The 21,015-nt window shown below is 42.6% G+C and overlaps 1 protein-coding gene across 1 annotated transcript; it reads left to right on the plus strand.

The window, feature by feature from the left end:
- The first annotated feature begins 441 nt into the window (after window positions 1-441).
- lta4h (leukotriene A4 hydrolase) lies at window positions 442-18,849 on the plus strand. The gene is made up of 19 exons (XM_061959669.1): window positions 442-630; window positions 1,179-1,309; window positions 1,380-1,500; window positions 1,646-1,714; window positions 6,152-6,256; window positions 6,334-6,386; window positions 6,453-6,525; window positions 6,607-6,747; window positions 6,813-6,836; window positions 6,904-6,974; window positions 7,060-7,171; window positions 7,247-7,391; window positions 7,463-7,566; window positions 7,628-7,698; window positions 7,760-7,814; window positions 10,340-10,435; window positions 10,501-10,583; window positions 10,658-10,762; window positions 18,666-18,849. Exons 1-19 carry the CDS (start codon window positions 481-483, stop codon window positions 18,790-18,792), a joined length of 1,836 nt encoding a protein of 611 aa, XP_061815653.1. The 5' UTR covers window positions 442-480; the 3' UTR covers window positions 18,793-18,849.
- Window positions 18,850-21,015: the final 2,166 nt, after the last annotated feature.

Below are 21,015 nucleotides of genomic sequence, written 5' to 3' on the forward strand. Positions count from 1 at the left end.
GATTTATTTTCTATGTATTCCATATTTTGACATGCATGTGTTGACATGTATAGGCCCTGCGATGAGGTGGCGACTTGTCCAGGGTGTACACTGCCTTCCGCCCGGCTGAGATAGGCTCCAGCACCCCCCGCGACACGAAGGGAATAAGCGGTAGGAAATAGATGGATGGATGTTGACATATACAACATAATAACACTAAATGACCCTTTACTGGCAAAATGTATCTTCTACATTCCTAAACTGCCATGATTGTTGTGACACGGGCGTGTTTATCCACCCACCCATTTTACTACCGCTCGACCCTCTCAGAGGCCCCCCGCAAGTAAAAGCGAAACGAACGGCCGCCTTCTTCTACATGGTGGGACCTTTATTTTGAAAATGTCGCTGACGGATGTGAGTGGAGCCCATTCCGGTGTATAAATTCTGCAGCTTGCTCATGTCTGGTTGACTCCCCGTGTGAAAGCCGGACAAACCAGGACCATGTCTGCAGACCCTTCCTCCTTCGCGTCCGCCGCCAAGTGCGCCAGCAAACATCTCAACTTAAACCTCTATGTTGACTTTGACAAACATGTTATCAGAGCCACGGTGGAGATCACAGTGGAGGTTTTGGAGGACCGGTTCTCCTCTCTGGTAAGGTTAAACCGCTCCGGTTAGCCGCGAAGCTAACGGGCTCATTGATTCAGATAAAGTTATCATTCCACTCTTTTTGAAAAAGATTGTTCTCCTTTTGGTTTTCTTATTAATTTGAGATAGACGTCATTGAAGCGGAAGAACACATTACTTATGCTCCGAACTTTGACTGATTTATCAGTGTCGATCAATATTTAATTGCTTGCATTCAAGAAATAATGCATTTGACTAATAGAGTAAATTAGGTAGTTTAGTAACTTAGGCTTAGTGCGTCAGGTGTTCTGTTAACTGATGCTACCAAAGATCAATAATGCATGTGACTAAAACAGTAAATGAAATAGTTTAGTAACTTAGGCTTAGTGCGTCAGGTGTTCTGTTAGCTGATAAAGTTAAAGTACCAATGAGATGCTACCAAAGATCAATAATGCATGTGACTAAAACAGTAAATTAAATAGTTTAGTAACTTGGGCTTAGTGCGTCAGGTGTTCTGTTAGCTGATGCTACCAAAGATCAATAATACCATAATAAAAGTTATTTATCTGTTGCAGACTTTGGACACCAGAGACTTGAAGGTGATCTCCGTCACTGCCAACGGGCAGGAGGCCCGCTTTACGATGGGCCCCAAACACACCTTCAAGGGGACTCCACTGGAGATCACGCTGCCCTTTGACCTTTCCAGGTGACGAGGCTGTGTGTCACGTCAAACAGTTATTTGTCTTACTCATGATGTTTACTTTCGGACCAATCAGAGGGCAGAATGTCATTGTGGGCGTGACCTATGAGACGTCTCCAGGTGCACCTGCCTTACAGTGGCTGACACCTGAACAGACGGCGGGCAAGAAGCATCCGTACCTGTTTAGTCAGTGCCAGGTAGGTGGTTGTGGTCCATGCTGAAATACTTACACCATCGTGTTGCAGTCTTTCAGCACTTCCTTCACCTTTCTTCTTCTTCTTTCTTCCTTTGTGGCAATAAAAATGTACTGTTTCAACACAACGTTTTTTTTCTTTTTTTCAGGCTCATCACTGCAGGAGTATGGTCCCGTGTCAGGACAGCCCATCCATCAAACACACCTACTATGCTCAGGTTACACACGCAACCGCACACACACATACGCAGTATGTAACATGGTTTCCGCATTAACAGCATTGTGGACGGAATCTTGGAATTGGCCAATTAAAAAAACAACTTTCAAAACGAAATCTGAAACTACTGTTAAATCTACTGTTAAGTGCTGAATATTACAGACATTTACATAAATGTGACTGAAGGAGAAGGAAGCGTCAATATGCAAACGCCCCCACCCGAACCAAACAATTAGTCTCCGCAATAACAGTGCTGTGCTAATAACTTAAAGGTTTCAAAAAAGTAACTAACAAAGCTTTCTGGGAAATAAAGTACCGTATTTTTCGGACAATAAGGCACACTTAAAATCCTTTCATTTCCTCCAAAATCGACTGTGTGCCTTATACCACGGTGCGCCTAATGCAGTGGTTCTCAAACTTTTCTTGTCATCCCCCACTTTGGACAAGGGGGAGTTTTCAAGCCCCACCTGCCCCCATCGCCCCAACAGAGCGCTAATGCCAAGCTTTAACATTTTCAAATTTATTGAACATCAAGTTGTATACATTCAAACTCAATAAGATAAAATAACATCAAGTTCAATAATAAATAAAATAACTGTGCAGTTGTGGTATAACTTGCATCAAGTTCAATAATAAATAAAACAAAAGTGTTATAACTTGCATCAAGTTCAATAATAAATCAAAACAAGTGTTATAACTTGCATCAAGTTCAATAATAAATCAAAAAAAGTGTTATAACTTGCATCACGTTCAATAATAAATCAAAAAAAGTGTTATAACTTGCATCAAGTTCAATAATAAATCAAATAACTTGCATCAAGTTCAATAATAAATCAAAAAAAGTGTTATAACTTGCATCAAGTTCAATAATAAATCAAACAAAAGTGTTATAACTTGCATCAAGTTCAATAATAAATCAAACAAAAGTGTTATAACGTGCATCAAGTTCAATAATAAATCAAAAAAAGTGTTATAACTTGCATCAAGTTCAATAATAAATTAAAAAAAGTGTTATAACTTGCATCAAGTTCAATAATAAATCAAATAACTTGCATCAAGTTCAATAATAAATAAAATAAAAGTGCCACTTTGCAATCTTTGCAAAAAAAAAAAGGAGGAGCTATGCATTTGGCAAGACAGGGCAAGTGACAGCACTTTTCCCCGGGAGAGCCACCTTACTTCACTGTGAAACAGCACTGCTGTATGATCAGCTCCCATTTCCTCACACAGTGCAGAGAACAGTCGCACTTTCAGTGGTCGTGTTTTGATCAAATTTACCGCGCTCACAACATCTGTTAAAACCTCATTGAGTTCGGGGCTGAGCTGTTTCCCGGTGAATGACAGTGTGTGCCCGTCAGATTTTTGTTTCTCTGCAGGCGCTGGCTCTGGCTCGACGACCTTTGAGGTGCGAGTCACAAATGTATATATTTGTGTAATTGTGGTCCACACATTAGCCTGCTACCCATCCGCGCGAAAGTTTGTTCCGCTTAGCCCCGCCCCCATTAGTTACTGTTGCTATGTCTGTCAAACTTTGGCTCCTACCGAGAAATTTAAAGCCTACAGTAAAAATAAGTACCGGTAATTTCCATTTATTTATATAGCGGATTTCACAGACAGAATCACAAAGTGATTTACAGTGTGTATAGAAAATGAAAGCATAGTAAAAAAAAATAATCTAAGAATATAATAATAAAAAAAATTTTTTTAAGTGAAATTTCCTCCCGTTCCTCGCGCCCCACCTGTCATGTCTCTATTCCCCACCAGTGGGGCGCGCCCCACACTTTGAGAAACGCTGGCCTAATGTATGGAATAATTCTGGTTGTGCTTACCGACCTCGAAGCACTTTTATTTGGTACATGGTGTAATGATAAGCGTGACCAGTAGATGGTAGTCACAAATAAGAGACACGTGTAGACTGCAATATGACGCCAGTAAACAACACCAAAACTTTAAATGTTCCATTGAAAATAAAGAACATTACACACGGCACTCAAAAATCTGTCAAAATGTTTTAGTATGACTTTGAAGCCGCACCGCTTGATGGATTGTCGGCCCATTACGGCTACCGTAGTCAGAGATACAAGTATTACTATGGTGTGTGTATAAGGACCGCAAAATGGCACCCATTAGCAGACATATTATTTGGCGTTGTGTTTCGCATTATTATGCAAAACCAACTTTTCTTACCTTCTGGTAGCTGCTGATGTGTATTTGAGAGCTGCATAAGTCCTGAAAATGTGCGCACTTCCGCCACTGTCGTCCGTGTCGATGCCGTAGTCGATAAGTTTCTTCTTTTTCCACTATCTTCTTGTTATGGGGCATTCACCCTCGGCTGTTGCCATTTGTAATATAAAGTAGTGTAAAGTTCTAACTTATATCTCGCAATGGAAGCGCTAAAAAGTACCAGTGTAGTGAGTTTACATAATTCACCCATGGAACTTTAGTTAATAGAGAGCTCCGTTTTTCACGGGACACATTGCACTAGTTAGCTACGGATGAGAAGGTGCTGCTCCGTTGTTGATTTAAGTAAAGTCTGAATGTCATTAAACCAGTTAGTTCCTTTTTTTGACACTTCTTCAACTCCCGTCCTTGCACGCTACACCGCTACAGCAAAGATGACGGGGAGAAGACGCCGTCGAAGGTGAGCCACGTATAAAAGACCGCCCGCAAAACGTCGCTTCCTGAAGCGACTGTCAGAAAGTGACTTAAAGATGATCTGTAAAACATAATCTATGCAACATTTTGACCAAATAATCATCATTACATGTTATGTAGACCACAAGGAAATGTTTTAAGTTTAGAAGGAAATCATAATATGACCCCTTTAATGTGCCTTATAATCCGCCTTTTGTATGAAAACAGACCTGAATAGACCCGCTCATCGGCAGTGAGCGGTGCGCCCCATGGTCCAGAAAATACGGTATTTAAGCATCTAGCAACACACCGGCATCTTCACTTCCTAGTTTAGTTCCTAGTATCTATTTATTTATTTTAACTGTATTTATCCCCTGTAAGGAAATTAAGTAGAGCTTGGGGGCGTGGCTAAGAGGGGAGGAGTATATTTACAGCTAGAATTCACCAAGTCAAGTATTTCATATATATATATATATATATATAAGAAATACTTGACTTTCAGTGAATTCTAGCTATAAATATATATTTATTTTATATATATATATATATATATATATATATATATATATATATAGAAGAAATACTTGAATTTCAGTGTTCATTTATTTACACATATACTTGTTGAGTTAAGGGTTGAATTGTCCATCCTTGTTCTATTCTCTGTCACTATTTTTCTAACCATGCTGAACACCCTCTTTGATGATGCATTGCTGTGTGGCACGCACAAAAGTGCTTTCATCAAATGCACTAGATGGCAGTATTGTCCTGTTTAAGAGTGTCACAACATTGCTGTTTACAACGAACTGCTTTACGGTAGACGAAAACATTACTGCCGTTGTGTGTTGTTACCGTGCTGGGAGGACGTTAATGAAACTGCCTAACAAAAAACCAATAACTCGCCCTCGATCATTCTACAGTTATAACGTGATTGGGCAGGCACGCCGTTTATATTGTGGGAAAGTGGACTCCGGTCCGCATGGACCTGAGTCCGCCTGAATTTCGGGAGATTTTCGGGAGATAATTTGTCCCGGTAGGTTTTTGGGAGAGGCGCTGAATTTCGGGAGTCTCCCGGGAAATCCGGGAGGGTTGGCAAGTATGTGCTTAAGTCAGAAAAGAACAATTTCATCACAGCTCCCCTTTAATGAATATTGTTACCACTAGGTGTCGCCAAAAATCTAATAATTCTCCACTTCAAAGCAATAATTTGTCATAAGGTTACTATTTAAGAACCATGTGAATAAACTGATGTCGTTGTGCTGGGACTCTTCACCCATGAGCGTACTCCAGTTAGGGAATAAGGACACCGTTTTTACGTTTCAACTTCTTCTTTATGTGTAACTTTTTCAGCAGCAGCTAAGTACACCCTCATACACGTTGTTCAACACGCTGACTCAAGGACCCCGGAAACGTAAAACATAGCTGCCTGACTCAAACAGACTCAACTTAAAGGTGCATGACTAAATTATTAACTTGTTTACGTCAACAATAATATAATCAATTATATTCAACAATTAACATATTAAATAGGGATCTTTATCTTCTATCTTCATCACTGACAAAGGGACTTTATAATGTTAGTGTTTTTATAACTACCAGTGTTTTCGGAGTAACTTCATTTGATCAAACATTTTCTATGTACAATTGTGCTGATATCGTATCGAATTAATATCGGTATCGGCCATTACTCAAGGCTCCAAGTTGTATCGGTGATACCCCTACCTAAAACCGAAGTATGTACCGACTTGAGCTGATGGCGTACCGTTACACACACACAAGTGTGACAGTGTGTGTCCTTTCTGTGCAGGTGTCTGTCCCCAAAGAACTGGTTGCGGCAATGAGCGCACTGAGAGACGGTCAGGAAGTGGACCCTCAGGACAGTCATCGAATGGTTTATCGCTTCAGACAGCCGGTCAGTCCTCTTTCATCTTCTCGTCTTCGTCAGCATCCGGGTGATTCCTACCCATGACCTTTCAACTCTGACCTCAGGTGCCAATGCCCTCTTACCTGATTGCCTTGGTGGTTGGCGCTCTGGAGAGCAGGTAGGTTGTAGTCCGGCGAGCTCACAGGGTCGACTGCTGCGGAGTTCTGACCTCTTCTGTTTTCAGGAAGATCGGGCCCAGGACAAAAGTCTGGTCTGAGAAGGAGTTTGTGGACCGTGCGGCATTTGAGTTCTCTGAGGTCGGTCGCAATAGACAAGTCAAAGGGTTTAATCGTGTGGTGTGAAATAGTTGAATAATGTTTTTTTGGTGTGCTTCACAGACCGAGACCATGTTGAAGACCGCTGAAAACCTGGCAGGTCCATATGTTTGGGGACAGTATGACATTCTGGTCCTGCCGCCATCTTTTCCGTACGGCGGAATGGAAAACCCATGTCTGACCTTTGCCACGCCCACTCTGCTTGTAAGCACACACACACTGGTTTCATGTTTTGGCTCCAGCATGTGACATCTCTTATGTCTTCTCAGGCTGGAGACAAGTCGTTATCTAACGTGAGTCACTGACCTTTCGAGTCTTTGTTACCATGGATACGCCTTGACACTGTCCTCTTCCTGTCAGGTGATTGCTCATGAGATCTCCCACAGCTGGACAGGTAACCTGGTGACCAACAAGACCTGGGAACACTTTTGGTAGCACGCACACAAGACACGCATGCGCGTACAAACACAAACACACACACAGGGGAACTCATCGCCCATGCATGTGCACGTGCAGGCTTAACGAGGGTCACACGGTCTACCTGGAGAGGATGATTGGCAGACGTCTAGAGGGGGAACAGTTCCGACAGTTCAAGGCCATGGGGGGCTGGAAGGACCTCCAGGACTCTGTGAGAACCGCCATGGTCCCAGGCCGCATAGTTCCTGATGAGCATGTGGTCTTCATATGTCTTCTTGTGAATCAGGTGAGCACATTTGGAGACAAAAACCCTCTGACCAACCTGGTGCCGAGTCTGCAGGATGTGGACCCTGACGACGCCTTCTCCTCCGTCCCCTACGAGAAGGGCTTCGCTCTACTTTACCACCTGGAGGAACTGCTTGGCGGTCCTGGTAACACCCGCGTTGCCCGTTTAAGCGTACGATATCATTATGGACATGTCTGAGCCGCGTGTGCCCCACAGAGGTCTTCATGGGCTTCGTCAAGTCGTACATTCAGCTCTTTGCCTACAGCAGCGTCACCACAGAGCAGTGGAAGGACTTCCTGTTCACTTACTTCCAAGACAAGGTGAGACGTGTGGGTAGATGTCCCCCTTTTGAGGACTTGATGACATGGATTTGTCCCTCAGGTGGATGTCCTGAATAAGGTGGACTGGAATGCGTGGATGTTCACTCCAGGGATGCCTCCAGTTAAACCACGGTGAGGACAAGCCGTCCAATGAAGGTCTTCAGCTTCTTACGTGACCGCTGTGTCCTTTCAGCTATGACACCACGCTGGCCGACGCCTGCATTGCTCTTTGTCAACGATGGGTCCAGGTAAGACCAGAGTTTTTTTTCTTCCAGAAAACAGGTTAAGTGAAAACTTTGAGGATATAAAACCTGAGGTGAGGCATATTCAGAGTTTTCCCTTCCAAAAAAGAAGTCAAACTCAGTAAGTTACCATGGTAACTAATCTGTGAGCCATATTAATTAAAGTAAACAAAATAACCTCCCAACAAGAGCTGAAATTTTAAGATTATTCCTATTTCAAGATATATCAGATTTTAGTACATTTTGTAAAATTTTAAAGAAAAATTGGTCTAACAAAAAGTTATTAAAAATAATGTGTATACAAATATATATTTAGGTTTTTTTTTTTAGATATAAAACCACTAAATTATATTTGTATTTGCATTGACTTGATGTCAAATAAAATTAAAACAAGTAAGATTTTCAGCTTCCTCCATGTATGTTTTTTACTGATTTAATTGCACCTAAATTCAAATTAGATTGTATTTCATATTATTACTCCACCTGTGGGCCAATAATTAAATGTCATTAATTGTTAAATTAATAAACTATTGACTCTGGCAACAATTATCACTCACTTCAGTTCAATATGATTTTACTGTAATACTGTTGTTTCTGAAAGAAACAAAAACACTTTCAGTTCCAGGGGGGTAAAGAAAGACCTCCATTTCTGTCCCCAGTTCTGGTGAATTGTAGATTCAGCACTCTGTTGATCATGACTTTTTAAAGTGGTCTTTACTCAGAGTGAACATAGGATTAAATCAGAATCTTAATCCCCGAGGTGAACTAGTTCAGATCAGCTGTTTTGGAACCTGACCTTCAGGGTTTCCCATCTTTGGGTAAATCAGCTCAGATTTTATGTTTAAACTCAGTTTGTTGAACCTCCTACCTAGTACCCCCATGATCTTAGTCTTGTTGTATGTCTAAGTCAGGAGTCGGCAACCTAAAACGTTGAAAGAGCCATATTAGACCAAAAATACAAAAAACTAATCTGTCTGGAGCCGCAAAAAATGAAATGCCGTATATAAGTCTTATAATGAAGGCAACACATGACGTAAGTGTCTATACATCAAAACAACTATGTGTCGCAGGCTGAAGCAAATCTTCGTTGACAGAAATGTTGAAATGTAATATTTATTCTACACAGTTTTACAGCATTAGAAAACATTAGTAAATCAGACGCTGCTCAGAAGGTGAGAACTCCTGGAAATTACTGGCTTTTAATGGCCAAAGGTATAGATGTGTCTGTCCAAGTTAGGGCTGTCTTCATTTAATAGATGTATTACAATCTTTAGCAAGCTCAGTAATGTTTGCTGTGGTCTGGAACAACATGGCACACAAACAACTATCAGAAATGCAGCCAATATTGCATACAGATAATGTGTCATTAGACATGCAAAACTAAATTTTATACAAAGAGGATAAAAGTAAAGGATATTAAATGAGCTCAAATATACCTACAAATGAGGCATAATGGTGCAATATGTACATGCATATAAATAGCATGTTAGCATTGATTAGCTTGCAGTCATGCACTGACCAAATATGTCTGATTAGCACTCCAGCAAGTCAATAACATCGGGATGGTTTCCTGCTGGCCCCACTATGGACTGGACTCCTACTATTATGTTGGATCCACTATGGACTGGACTCTCACAATATTATGTCAGACCCACTCGACATCCATTGCTTTCGGTCTCCCCTAGAGGGGGGGGGTTACCCACATATGCGGTCCTCTCCAAGGTTTCTCATAGTCATTCACATCGACGTCCCACTGGGGTGAGTTTTTCCTTGCCCGTATGTGGGCTTTGTACCGAGGATGTCGTTGTGGCTTGTGCAGCCCTTTGAGACACTTGTGATTTAGGGCTATATAAATAAAGATTGATTGATTGAACAAAGCGCACCTTTGTGCATCCACGCACAGCATAAAACGTTTGGTGGAAAAAATGAGACAAAGAAGGAGTGGAAGATTTTACATGTAAACAAACTGTTGCGTCACAATCCACAATATGGTGAGTTCAAGAACCGCTGAAATTAGTAGGACAAAACGATGTTCACCAAATACTCTCATCAGTGAAGCATCGTCTCGTCGTCGGCATCCTTCCGTCTCGGGAGACGATGGGGTCTCACTGGGATGGTCCCTCCCACGGACGGAGATGGCCCCTGGCACCTGTTTCTTTCGCCAATCGGATGGGCTTAGAACCGGTATCTGCTGGAGTGACCTCTCCAGTGGATCTACATTGCCTGGGCATGGAACTATGGAGGGCAAGCTGTTGTCCAGGCAGCAAGCCCCCCCCCTCTCCGCATGGCTGGTGGATCAAAACACAAACATATTAAACAGTGGTCTTTATAACAATTGGGAAGGTTTGTGACATGTTTGTCCTCAAACAAAAAACATACTAAAACAAAACAAAAATGTTCCCCCATCTTTTTCCATTTTCAATCGTTTTTTAAAAATATTCCAGGGAGCCACTAGGGCGGCACTAAAGAGCCGCATGCGGCGGTTTCTGACCACCGGTCTAAGTCAAACCCTGTCCTCTGATCTCCACCAGGCCAAAGAGCAGGATCTTAACGGCTTCAGTGAGTCTGATGTGAAGAAGCTGTCTTCCCACCAACTCATCGAGTTTTTCTCGCTTCTCCTCCAGGAGGTAAAACTCAAAAAGTCCAGGTGACCTCAGTACACCTCAATTCACCCGACTTCTCCTTTTTGCAGGAGCCGCTTCCTCTGAGCCACGTCAAGAAGATGCAGGAGGTCTACGATCTCAACTCGTGCATGAATGCAGAGGTCCGCTTTAGGTGGGTTTCAGGTCTTGCGGTCCCAACCCCACCCATTCCAGCAGGCCTGCAGTGATTGGCTGCTCTCTGTCCAGGTGGCTGCGACTCTGCGTGCGGTCACGGTGGGAGGAGGCGGTTCCAATGGCGCTAAAGATGGCGACTGAGCAGGGCAGAATGAAGTTCACGCGACCCCTCTTCAGGTATTCACATGCTCTTTGTTTTCCTCATGACCTCATAAGTCAGTCTCCAAGATTTCCAACCAATCCCTGTGAATTATGTGAGGCCTCGTTAATTTGTCCATTGCTCACAACTTTCCTGCGTTTTTTAGCTCACAGGTAAATGGTTATACTTGTATAGCGCTTTTCTACCTTTTTTTTTTAAGGAACTTAAAGCGCTTTGACACTATTTCCACATTCACGCACACACACACACACACACACACACACATTCACACACTGATGGCGGGAGCTGCTATGCAAGGCGCTAACCAGGACCCATCAGGAGCAAGGGTGAAGTGTCTTGCTCAAGGACACAACGGACGTGACTAGGATGGTAGAAGGGGGGGATTGAACCAGGAACCCTCAGGTTGCTGGCACAGCCACTCTCTCAACCGCGCCACGCCGTCCCCTGGTGTCAAACTTAAGGCCCGGGGGCCAGATGTGGCCCGCCACTTCATTTAATTTGGCCCTCGAAAGCCTGGAAATTAATATGTATCAATAAAGTACTGTAACTTTTCTTATTAAATGTATTATTTCCTTCTATTTTGGGAGAAAAAAAAAAGTGCACTCCATGTAATCGCAAATTATGTTGACCTAAATATTGTCTAATTCTGCAAAATTATATTATCAAACATTCAAACAATTTTTTAAATATAAATAAATACTAATAATTATTTAAAAGCAAGTTATCCATCAAATTGTTCAATGTAAAAGTAGCAATAGATTTGTATAGATGGATGGTAAAATTGTGAAATTGACTGTGGTTTTTACAGCATTTTTCTCTAAATGGAAAAAAAAAGTACTTTTTTTACTGTAATAAACTGTGGTGCCGTTTTGGCATTTCCAATAATACACCGAAAAATCTACAGTTAATTCTGCAAAATTATATTATCAAACATTCAAACAATTTTTTTAATACAAATAAATGATACTGATTTAAAAGCAAGTTATCTATCAAATTGTTCAATGTAAAAGTAGCAATAGATTTGTATAGATGGATGGTAAAATTGTGAAATTTACTGTGTTTTTTACAGCATTTTTCTCTAAATGGAAAAAAAAAGTACTTTTTTTACTGTAATAAACTGTGGTGCCGTTTTGGCATTTCCAATAATACACCGAAAAATCTACAGTTAATTCTGCAAAATTATATTATCAAACATTCAAACAATTTTTTTAATACAAATAAATGATAATGATTTAAAAGCAAGTTATCTATCAAATTGTTCAATGTAAAAGTAGCAATAGATTTGTATAGATGGATGGTAAAATTGTGAAATTTACTGTGTTTTTTACAGCATTTTTCTCTAAATGAAAAAAAAAGTACTTTTTTTACTGTAATAAACTGTGGTGCCGTTTTGGCATTTCCAATAATACACCGAAAAATCTACAGTTGTTGATTTGCGGTAAAAAAAACAAACTGGCAGCTCAGGTGCCAATTTTTTTTTTTTTAATTTACAGTAAAAAAAACGAATGTAAATTTTACAGTAAAATTCTGGCAACTGTGCTGCCTTTTCCCCCCCATAAAAACAGCAGTACTGTTTTTCCATTTACAGTAGTATACACTAAATTTTACGGTGAAATTATTGCAACTCACCGTATTTTTTTTTTTTTTTTTTTTTTACATTTAACTTTAAAAAAAATCTACTAATAAAATGCATGAAAAATTGTGTAATAATAGTATTCAGTTAGAAGCGGCCCTCTGGGGCCAAACATAACTGCACACAATTGTCGTCCTCCCGCATAGCTCAGACCTACTTCTGGTTCCTGTCTACAGCGCTAAGATTTCTGGATAATGTACTATATAAACATTTAGCAACACGCTGGGGTCCTGGCCTGGAATCTTCCCTCAAGAAGACCAAGGATAGATCAGTGGTTAACACTTGGTCACCAACAAGGGGTACTGGGTTTGAAGCCTGGTCTGATAGCTCAGTAACTTACAGAGCTCCAAAGTTTTGTTTCACTTATAGCGTAGTTAAACTGAGACAGGCTCCTCAATTATATTTGTTTGAGTTTGAGTTTATTTCGAACATGCAATCATACAACATGATACATCACAATCTCCAGTTTCTCTATTCAACATGTTCGAAAAGGAGTAGGAAGAAGCAGAGCTTATTTAATCCTACCCCTTTTCTTTTACATAACAGTTGCTAAAACTTTTGTTCACTTCCTGTTCTCAATTTATTCACAATATACTCCATAAGTAATCACAATACAAATAAGTAAATAAAAAATAATTGGTGAAGTAAGTTACATTTCATATGTTGAGATAAGTAAGATTAGTTTGTGAGTGAAAGAATGAAAGAATGGATGAGTTAAATAAATACAGAATGATTATCATGGTTCTTCTTCTTTATACTTTGTAAACACTTTAAGTTTGAAGAGTTTCTTGAAGTGAATCATATTAGCACATTGTTTGATTGCTTTGCTTAATCCATTCCATAATTTAATTCCACATACTGATATACTGAAGGTCTTAAGCGTTGTACGTGCATACAAATGTTTTAAATTACATTTCTCTCTAAGATTATATTTCTCCTCTTTTTTTGAGAAGAATTGTTGTATATTCTTGGGTAGCAGGTTATAGTTTGCTTTGTGTATAATTTTAGCTGTTTGCAAATTCACTATGTCGTAGAATTTCAATTTGTCATTGGGGCCCGGAATCTTCTCTTAAGAGCTTGTGTTTTGACCTCTATCATAGTTAACTGATTGCAAAAATCTTGTCTCAACAAGACCCAGGATAGCTCAATGGTTAAGACTGCTGCCTCTCTTTCTCAGTACTACTGGGTTCAAATCTATAACTTTGAAAATCTAGTTTTTGGTTGACCTCTATTATAGTTTAATGATTGCATTTGATCTTAGCGCTGCTTTCGATACCATCCATCCATCTTCTTCCGCTTATCCGAGGTCGGGTCGCGGGGGCAGCAGCCTAAGCAGGGAAGCCCAGACTTCCCTCTCCCCAGCCACTTCGTCCAGCTCCTCCCGGGGGATCCCGAGGCGTTCCCAGGCCAGCCGGGAGACATAGTCTTCCCAACGTGTCCTGGGTCTTCCTCGTGGCCTCCTACCGGTCGGACATGCCCTAAACACCTCCTTTGGGAGGCGCTCGGGTGGCATCCTGACCAGATGCCCGAACCACCTCATCTGGCTCCTCTCGATGTGGAGGAGCAGCGGCTTTACTTTGAGCTCCCCCCGGATGACAGAGCTTCTCACCCTATCTCTAAGGGAGAGCCCCGCCACCCGGCGGAGGAAACTCATTTCGGCCGCTTGTACCCGTGATCTTGTCCTTTCGGTCATAACCCAAAGCTCATGACCATAGGTGAGGATGGGAACGTAGATCGACCGGTAAATTGAGAGCTTTGCCTTCCGGCTCAGCTCCTTCTTCACCACAACGGATCGATACAGCGTCCGCATTACTGAAGACGCCGCACCGATCCGCCTGTCGATCTCACGATCCACTCTTCCCTCACTCGTGAACAAGACTCCGAGGTACTTGAACTCCTCCACTTGGGGCAAGATCTCCTCCCCAACCCGGAGATGGCACTCCACCCTTCGTCGATCATAATATTTTATTAGAGCGTATCAAAACGCGTATTGGTATGTCAGACTTAGCTTTGTCGTGGTTTAACTCTTATCTTACTGACAGGATGCAATGCGTCTCCCATAATAATGTGACCTCGGACTATGTTAAGGTAACGTGCGGAGTTCCTCAGGGTTCGGTTCTTGGCCCTGCACTCTTTAGTATTTACATGCTGCCGCTAGGCGACATCATACGCAAATACGGTGTTAGCTTTCATTGTTATGCTGATGACAGCCAACTCTACATGCCCCTAAAGCTGACCAACACGCCGGATTGTAGTCAGCTGGAGGCGTGTCTTAATGAAATTAAACAATGGATGTCCGCTAACTTCTTGCAACTCAACGCCAAGAAAACGGAAATGCTGATTATCGGTCCTGCTAAACACCGACATTTATTTAATAATACCACCTTAACATTTGACAACCAAACAATTACACAAGGCGAATCAGTAAAGAATCTGGGTATTATCTTCGACCCAACTCTCTCGTTTGAGTCACACATTAAGAGTGTTACTAAAACGGCCTTCTTCCATCTCCGTAATATCGCTAAAATTCGTTCTATTTTATCCACTAGCGACGCTGAGATCATTATTCATGCGTTCGTTACGTCTCGTCTCGACTACTGTAACGTATTATTTTCGGGTCTCCCTATGTCTAGCATTAAAAAATTACAGTTGGTACAAAATGCGGCTGCTAGACTTTTGACAAGAACAAGAAAGTTTGATCATATTACGCCTATACTGGCTCACCTGCACTGGCTTCCTGTGCACTTAAGATGTGACTTTAAGGTTTTACTACTTACGTATAAAATACTACACGGTCTAGCTCCGTCCTATCTTGTCGATTGCATTGTACCATATGTCCCGGCAAGAAATCTGCGTTCAAAGAACTCCGGCTTATTAGTGATTCCCAGAGCCCAAAAAAAGTCTGAGGGCTATAGAGCGTTTTCTATTCGGGCTCCAGTACTATGGAATGCCCTCCCGGTAACAATTAGAGATGCTACCTCAGTAGAAGCATTTAAGTCCCATCTTAAAACTCATTTGTATACTCTAGCCTTTAAATAGCCCCCCTGTTAGACCAGTTGATCTGCCGTTTCTTTTCTTTTCTCCTCTGCTCCCCTTTTCCTTGAGGGGGGGGGGGGCACAGGTCCGGTGGCCATGGATGAAGTGCTGGCTGTCCAGAGTCGGGACCCGGGGTGGACCGCTCGCCTGTGCATCGGCTGGGAACATCTCTACGCTGCTGACCCGTCTCCGCTCGGGATGGTGTCCTGCTGGCCCCACTATGGACTGGACTCTTACTATTATGTTATATCCACTATGGACTGGACTCTCACAATATTATGTCAGACCCACTCGACATCCATTGCTTTCGGTCTCTCCTAGAGGGGGGGGGGGTTACCCACATATGCGGTCCTCTCCAAGGTTTCTCATAGTCATTCACATCGACGTCCCACTGGGGTGAGTTTTTCCCTTGCCCGTATGTGTGCTTTGTACCGAGGATGTCGTTGTGGCTTGTGCAGCCCTTTGAGACACTTGTGATTTAGGGCTATATAAATAAAGATTGATTGATTGATTGATTTGTATATGTGCGAAAATCATGTCAAGATTGCACCCAGGATAGCTCAATGGTCAACACTGTGACCTCCCAATACAGAGGTACTGGGTTTAAATCACACTTAGTTTGATATGTAACTTAGGTTCAAAGTTTTGTTTGCAGCGACAGGTGTCACGATTACATTAGTGAATGACCCAGACGAGACTTATAATAAGACTGAGGATAGCTCAATGGTTTAGACTGCTGCCTCTTACTCAGTAGTGCTTGGTTCAAATTCATAACTTGGAAGAACTATTTTTTTTTTTTACATCTAGCATAGTTTAATGATTGCGATTTTATATTATGAAAAATATATTGTCTCAACCAGACCCAGGATAGCTCAATGGTTAAGAATGTTGCCTCTCACACAGTACTACTGGGTTCAAATCCATAACTCAAAAGATCTTGTTTTTTGTTTCACCTATATCATAGCTCACTGATTACATTTGTATATGAGCGAAAATTAAGTCTTGATGGGATCCAGGATAGCTCACTGGTCAACACTGTGGCCTCCTAATACAAGGGTACTGGGTTCAAACCCCGTACAGGTAATCAGTAATTTGGCTCTATGGCGTTAAGACGGCATACATTGTGGGGTGTTTCATCTCCCCTACACAGAGTAATATTATGTGCCAGTTGCTTAATTAACATATAGTTTAAAATTAAATAAATAATAAAAAATAAAATGTCAAATACTCAATGATGACACCTCAGGGGTTACCTGTGTGTGTGTGTGTATGAATGAGTGTGTGCGAGTGAGCGTTTGAGTGTAATTCCTGAGGTGGGTGTGAATAGGAGTAGAAAGTTAATAATAAAGAGCGTTGACCAATGAGCTCTCCTGGGTACGATTAAAATAAAATAGGTTAATTGTAATTGGGTTAATTAAATAATTATTTTATTCATGTTAACATTACATGAAAGAGGGTCACCTCTCAGCCACAATATATATCACCTTGATATCTTCAGCCACAATTTCTTAAATTACACATCAACCCAACCAGGATTCGAACCCAGCACCCTTCATTCCGAGTCAATTGTCCTAACCGCTGGGCTATCCTGGGTCTTGTGAAGAGAAGATTTTGTTCTATACACAAATGTGATCAAGGACTCCCGGCTCAGTAAAGTATGATGGAGGTGGAACAAAATACTGTCAACCAGAGTGGGATTTGAACCCAGTACCTTTCATTCCAAGTCAACAGTTTTAACCACTGCGCTATCCGGGGTCTTGTCAAGAGCAGATTTTGTCCATGCACAAATGTAACGGAGGACTCATGGCCCAGTAAAGTATAATGGAGGTGGAACAAAATACTGCCAAACTCAGTGGGATTCGAACCAAGCACCCTTCAATCTGAGTCAACAGTCTTAAACACTGGACTATCCTGGGTTTTGTGAAGAGAAGATTTTGCTCCATATACAAATGCAATGGAAGACATCTTGCTCAGAAAAGTATAATGGAGGTGGAATAAAATATTGCCAACCAGAGTAGGTCCGAACCCAGCACCCTACTTACTTAGTCAACAGTCTTAACCACTGAGCTATCCTGAGTCTTGTGAAAGACGATTGTGTTCCATACACAAATGTAATGGAATACATCTTGCTCAGTAAACTATGATGGAGGTGGAACAAAATACTGTCAACCAGACTGGGATTCACACCCAGCACCCTTCAATCTGAGTCAACAGTCTTAACCACTGATCTATGTTGGGTCTTGTGGAGGAATAGTGTGTCAGAGAGTGTGTGACTGTAGTTCCTGAGCTGGGTGGTAATAGTAGTAGAAAGTTAATATTTGAGGGCATTGACCACTGAGCTCTCCTGGGTTAATAATTAAAATAGGTTAATTGTAATTGGACAATAAAAAAGACATTAAAAATAATAAAATGTTAGCGAATATATGCTACATCATCTGAACAAAACATCCATAACTGCTGTCCAGTTGTTACATCTTGTTTTATTATAACATTTTTGATCCTCATTTAGTATGACAATAAGTTGCAACTACAGATGCAAGTCCAAGACGTTAGATTGCAGTAGTGTATTATGTTGTGTTGGCCAAGTCAGTTCAGTCTTTGCTAAATCTAGTCTTTTGTTGCGCCCTAGAAAGTGTTAATATTGTAAGTATTGTACTTACGCACCAGCTGTTTGATTGTAACATGCATTTTAGTTGTAGTTTTCATTAACAAATTTGGAGGTTTTGAAATCGCAATGTAAAATCACTAATGCTAATCAGAAGAAAGCCAATGTATATTAACATCAAATTAGGTACATAGCACCTTTGGATATTAATTGAATCAATGCCCGATAGGACCGGCGGCATTTGGTCGGTGCCAATAACGTGCCGGATTCGACACCCATCCCCAGTTATAATTAATTAAAACAGTACGGTAATTTGAAAAAAAAAGAAGCTCTAAATAGTGTCTACTTTTAAGTCTGCGCGGTATAAAATGAGTAAAACATCAATATTTGTTTTCCGATTTTTGTTGAAATCATTTGCTTTTTGAGGTTAAGATTACAAGGAAAACTGCAAACTGATAAATTAATTAAATCAATAGTTGATTTAATACTTACTGGAGTAAAAAATAAGCCTCAAAACTTTGCAACATTTGCCGCAACCTAATGAAAAAGCTTCTCCAAATTCAGGTATTTCAGGCGGCAACAATCACAAGAAAAGTCTGTGAAATCCTGGAGGAACTGAGAAGTCTTTTTTGCTTGTCTCCTCCAGGGAGGTCTTCAACTTTGAGAAGTACCGCGAGGAAGCGGTGCGTGTGTTCCTTGCTCGTCGGGGTACCATGCACCCCGTGACCTCTGGACTGGTGTCCAAAGACATGAAGGTGTCAGGGGACCAGTAGAGGGCCAATCACAGCCGCAGAAGAAATATCTGAGAAATAAATACTTTTGATTGTAAACATGTTTTATCACTTTTTTTATTTGAAGCGTTCATGACAAAATACAAGGTACAAATGTACAAAGGTCACGTTTTAGAACGTCAGTATTGTGACAGTTTCTTGACACACGGGAAGCTGAAATCAAGAATGATGAAACAACGTTAGGACAGAGAACAAGTCCTTTCGTCACAGCAGGCTTCAACAGCCTATTCAGCTTTGTGCTGAATAGTTGGGTGCTGAGGCTGCGGTGGCCCCTGTCCTGCTCTCGTGCGGCCATATTTTTTGCATTTTTATTGAAAGATTTCAAAGAACTATTCACCAGCTCGACAAGTTGACACATGATCCTCCTGTCGACACATGTCAACCAGGAATCCCTAGGAAGATCATTAAGAAACTGTTCATGATCTTTAAAGAATTACATTTCAGAAGACAATGGCCATAGGTGAGGATGGGAATGTAGATCGACCGGTAAATCGAGAGCTTTGCCTTCCGGCTCAGCTCCTTCTTCACCACAACGGATCGATACAGCGTCCGCATTACTGAAGATGCCGCACCGATCCGCCTGTCGATCTCACGATCCACTCTTCCCCTACTCGTGAACAAGACTCCGAGGTACTTGAACTCCTCCACTTGGGGCAAGATCTCCTCCCCAACCCGGAGATGGCACTCCACCCTTTTCCGGGAGAGAACCATGGACTCGGACTTGGAGGTGCTGATTCCCATCCCAGTCGCTTCACACTCGGCTGCGAACCGATCCAGCGAGAGCTGAAGATCTTGGCCAGAGGAAGCCATCAGGACCACATCATCTGCAAATAGCAGAGACCTAATCCTGCAGCCACCAAACCAGATCCCCTCAACGCCCTGACTGCGTCTAGAAATTCTGTCCATAAAGGTTATGAACAGAATCGGTGACAAAGGGCAGCCTTGGCGGAGTCCAACCCTCACTGGAAACGTGTCCGACTTACTGCCGGCAATGCGGACCAAGCTCTGACACTGATCATACAGGGAGCGGACCGCCACAATAAGACAGTCCGTTACCCCATACTCTCTGAGCACTCCCCACAGGACTTCCCGGGGTACACGGTCGAATGCCTTCTCCAAGTCCACAAAGCACATGTAGACTGGTTGGGCAAACTCCCAAGCACCCTCAAGGACCCTGCCGAGAGTATAGAGCTGGTCCACAGTTCCACGACCAGGACGAAAACCACACTGTTCCTCCTGAATCCGAGGTTCGACTATCCGGCGTAGCCTCCTCTCCAGTACACCTGAACAGCAGACAGGTACCGACAGGCCAAGCGGTGTGCGGCTTCAGCGGTCGCGGAGGCAAAAACTCGGACATGGGAGGAGTTCGGGGAGGCCATGGAAAAAGACTTCCGGACGGCTTCGAAGCAATTCTGGACCACCATCCGCCGCCTCAGGAAGGGGAAGCAGTGCAGTGTCAACACCGTGTATGGTGGGGATGGTGCTCTGCTGACCTCGACTGCGGATGTTGTGGATCGGTGGAGGGAATACTTCGAAGACCTCCTCAATCCTACCAGCACGTCTTCCTATGAGGAAGCAGGGCCTGGGGAATCTGTGGTGGGCTCTCCTATTTCTGGGGCTGAGGTTGCCGAGGTTGTTAAAAAGCTCCTCGGTGGCAAGGCCCCGGGGGTGGATGAGATCCGCCCGGAGTTCCTTAAGGCTCTGGATGTTGTGGGGCTGTCTTGGTTGACAAGACTCTGCAACATTGCGTGGACATCAGGGGCGGTACCTCTGGATTGGCAGACCGGGGTGGTGGTTCCTCTCTTTAAGAAGGGGAACCGGAGGGTGTGTTCCAACTATCGTGGGATCACACTCCTCAGCCTTCCCGGTAAGGTCCTCACCTATGGTCATGAGCTTTGGGTCATGACCGAAAGGACAAGATCACGGGTACAAGCGGCCGAAATGAGTTTCCTCCGCCGGGTGGCGGGGCTCTCCCTTAGAGATAGGGTGAGAAGCTCTGCCATCCGGGGGGAGCTCAAAGTAAAGCCGCTGCTCCTCCACATCGAGAGGAGCCAGATGAGGTGGTTCGGGCATCTGGTCAGGATGCCACCCGAGCGCCTCCCTAAGGAGGTGTTTAGGGCATGTCCGACCGGTAGGAGGCCACGAGGAAGACCCAGGACACGTTGGGAAGACTATGTCTCCCGGCTGGCCTGGGAACGCCTCGGG

The sequence above is a fragment of the Nerophis lumbriciformis genome, linkage group LG05, assembly GCF_033978685.3.
Source record: "Nerophis lumbriciformis linkage group LG05, RoL_Nlum_v2.1, whole genome shotgun sequence".
Lineage (NCBI taxonomy): Eukaryota > Metazoa > Chordata > Actinopteri > Syngnathiformes > Syngnathidae > Nerophis > Nerophis lumbriciformis.

What these genes read in the sequence shown, in the direction of transcription:
- lta4h (XM_061959669.1), top strand. Translation starts at nt 481, where the DNA reads ATGTCTGCAGACCCTTCCTCCTTCGCGTCCGCCGCCAAGTGCGCCAGC. An exon ending in TCACTTACTTCCAAGACAAG is followed by an intron (nt 7,567 to 7,627) that starts GTGAGACGTGTG and finishes TTTGTCCCTCAG; the next exon opens with GTGGATGTCCTGAATAAGGT. An exon ending in TCTCGCTTCTCCTCCAGGAG is followed by an intron (nt 10,436 to 10,500) that starts GTAAAACTCAAA and finishes TCCTTTTTGCAG; the next exon opens with GAGCCGCTTCCTCTGAGCCA.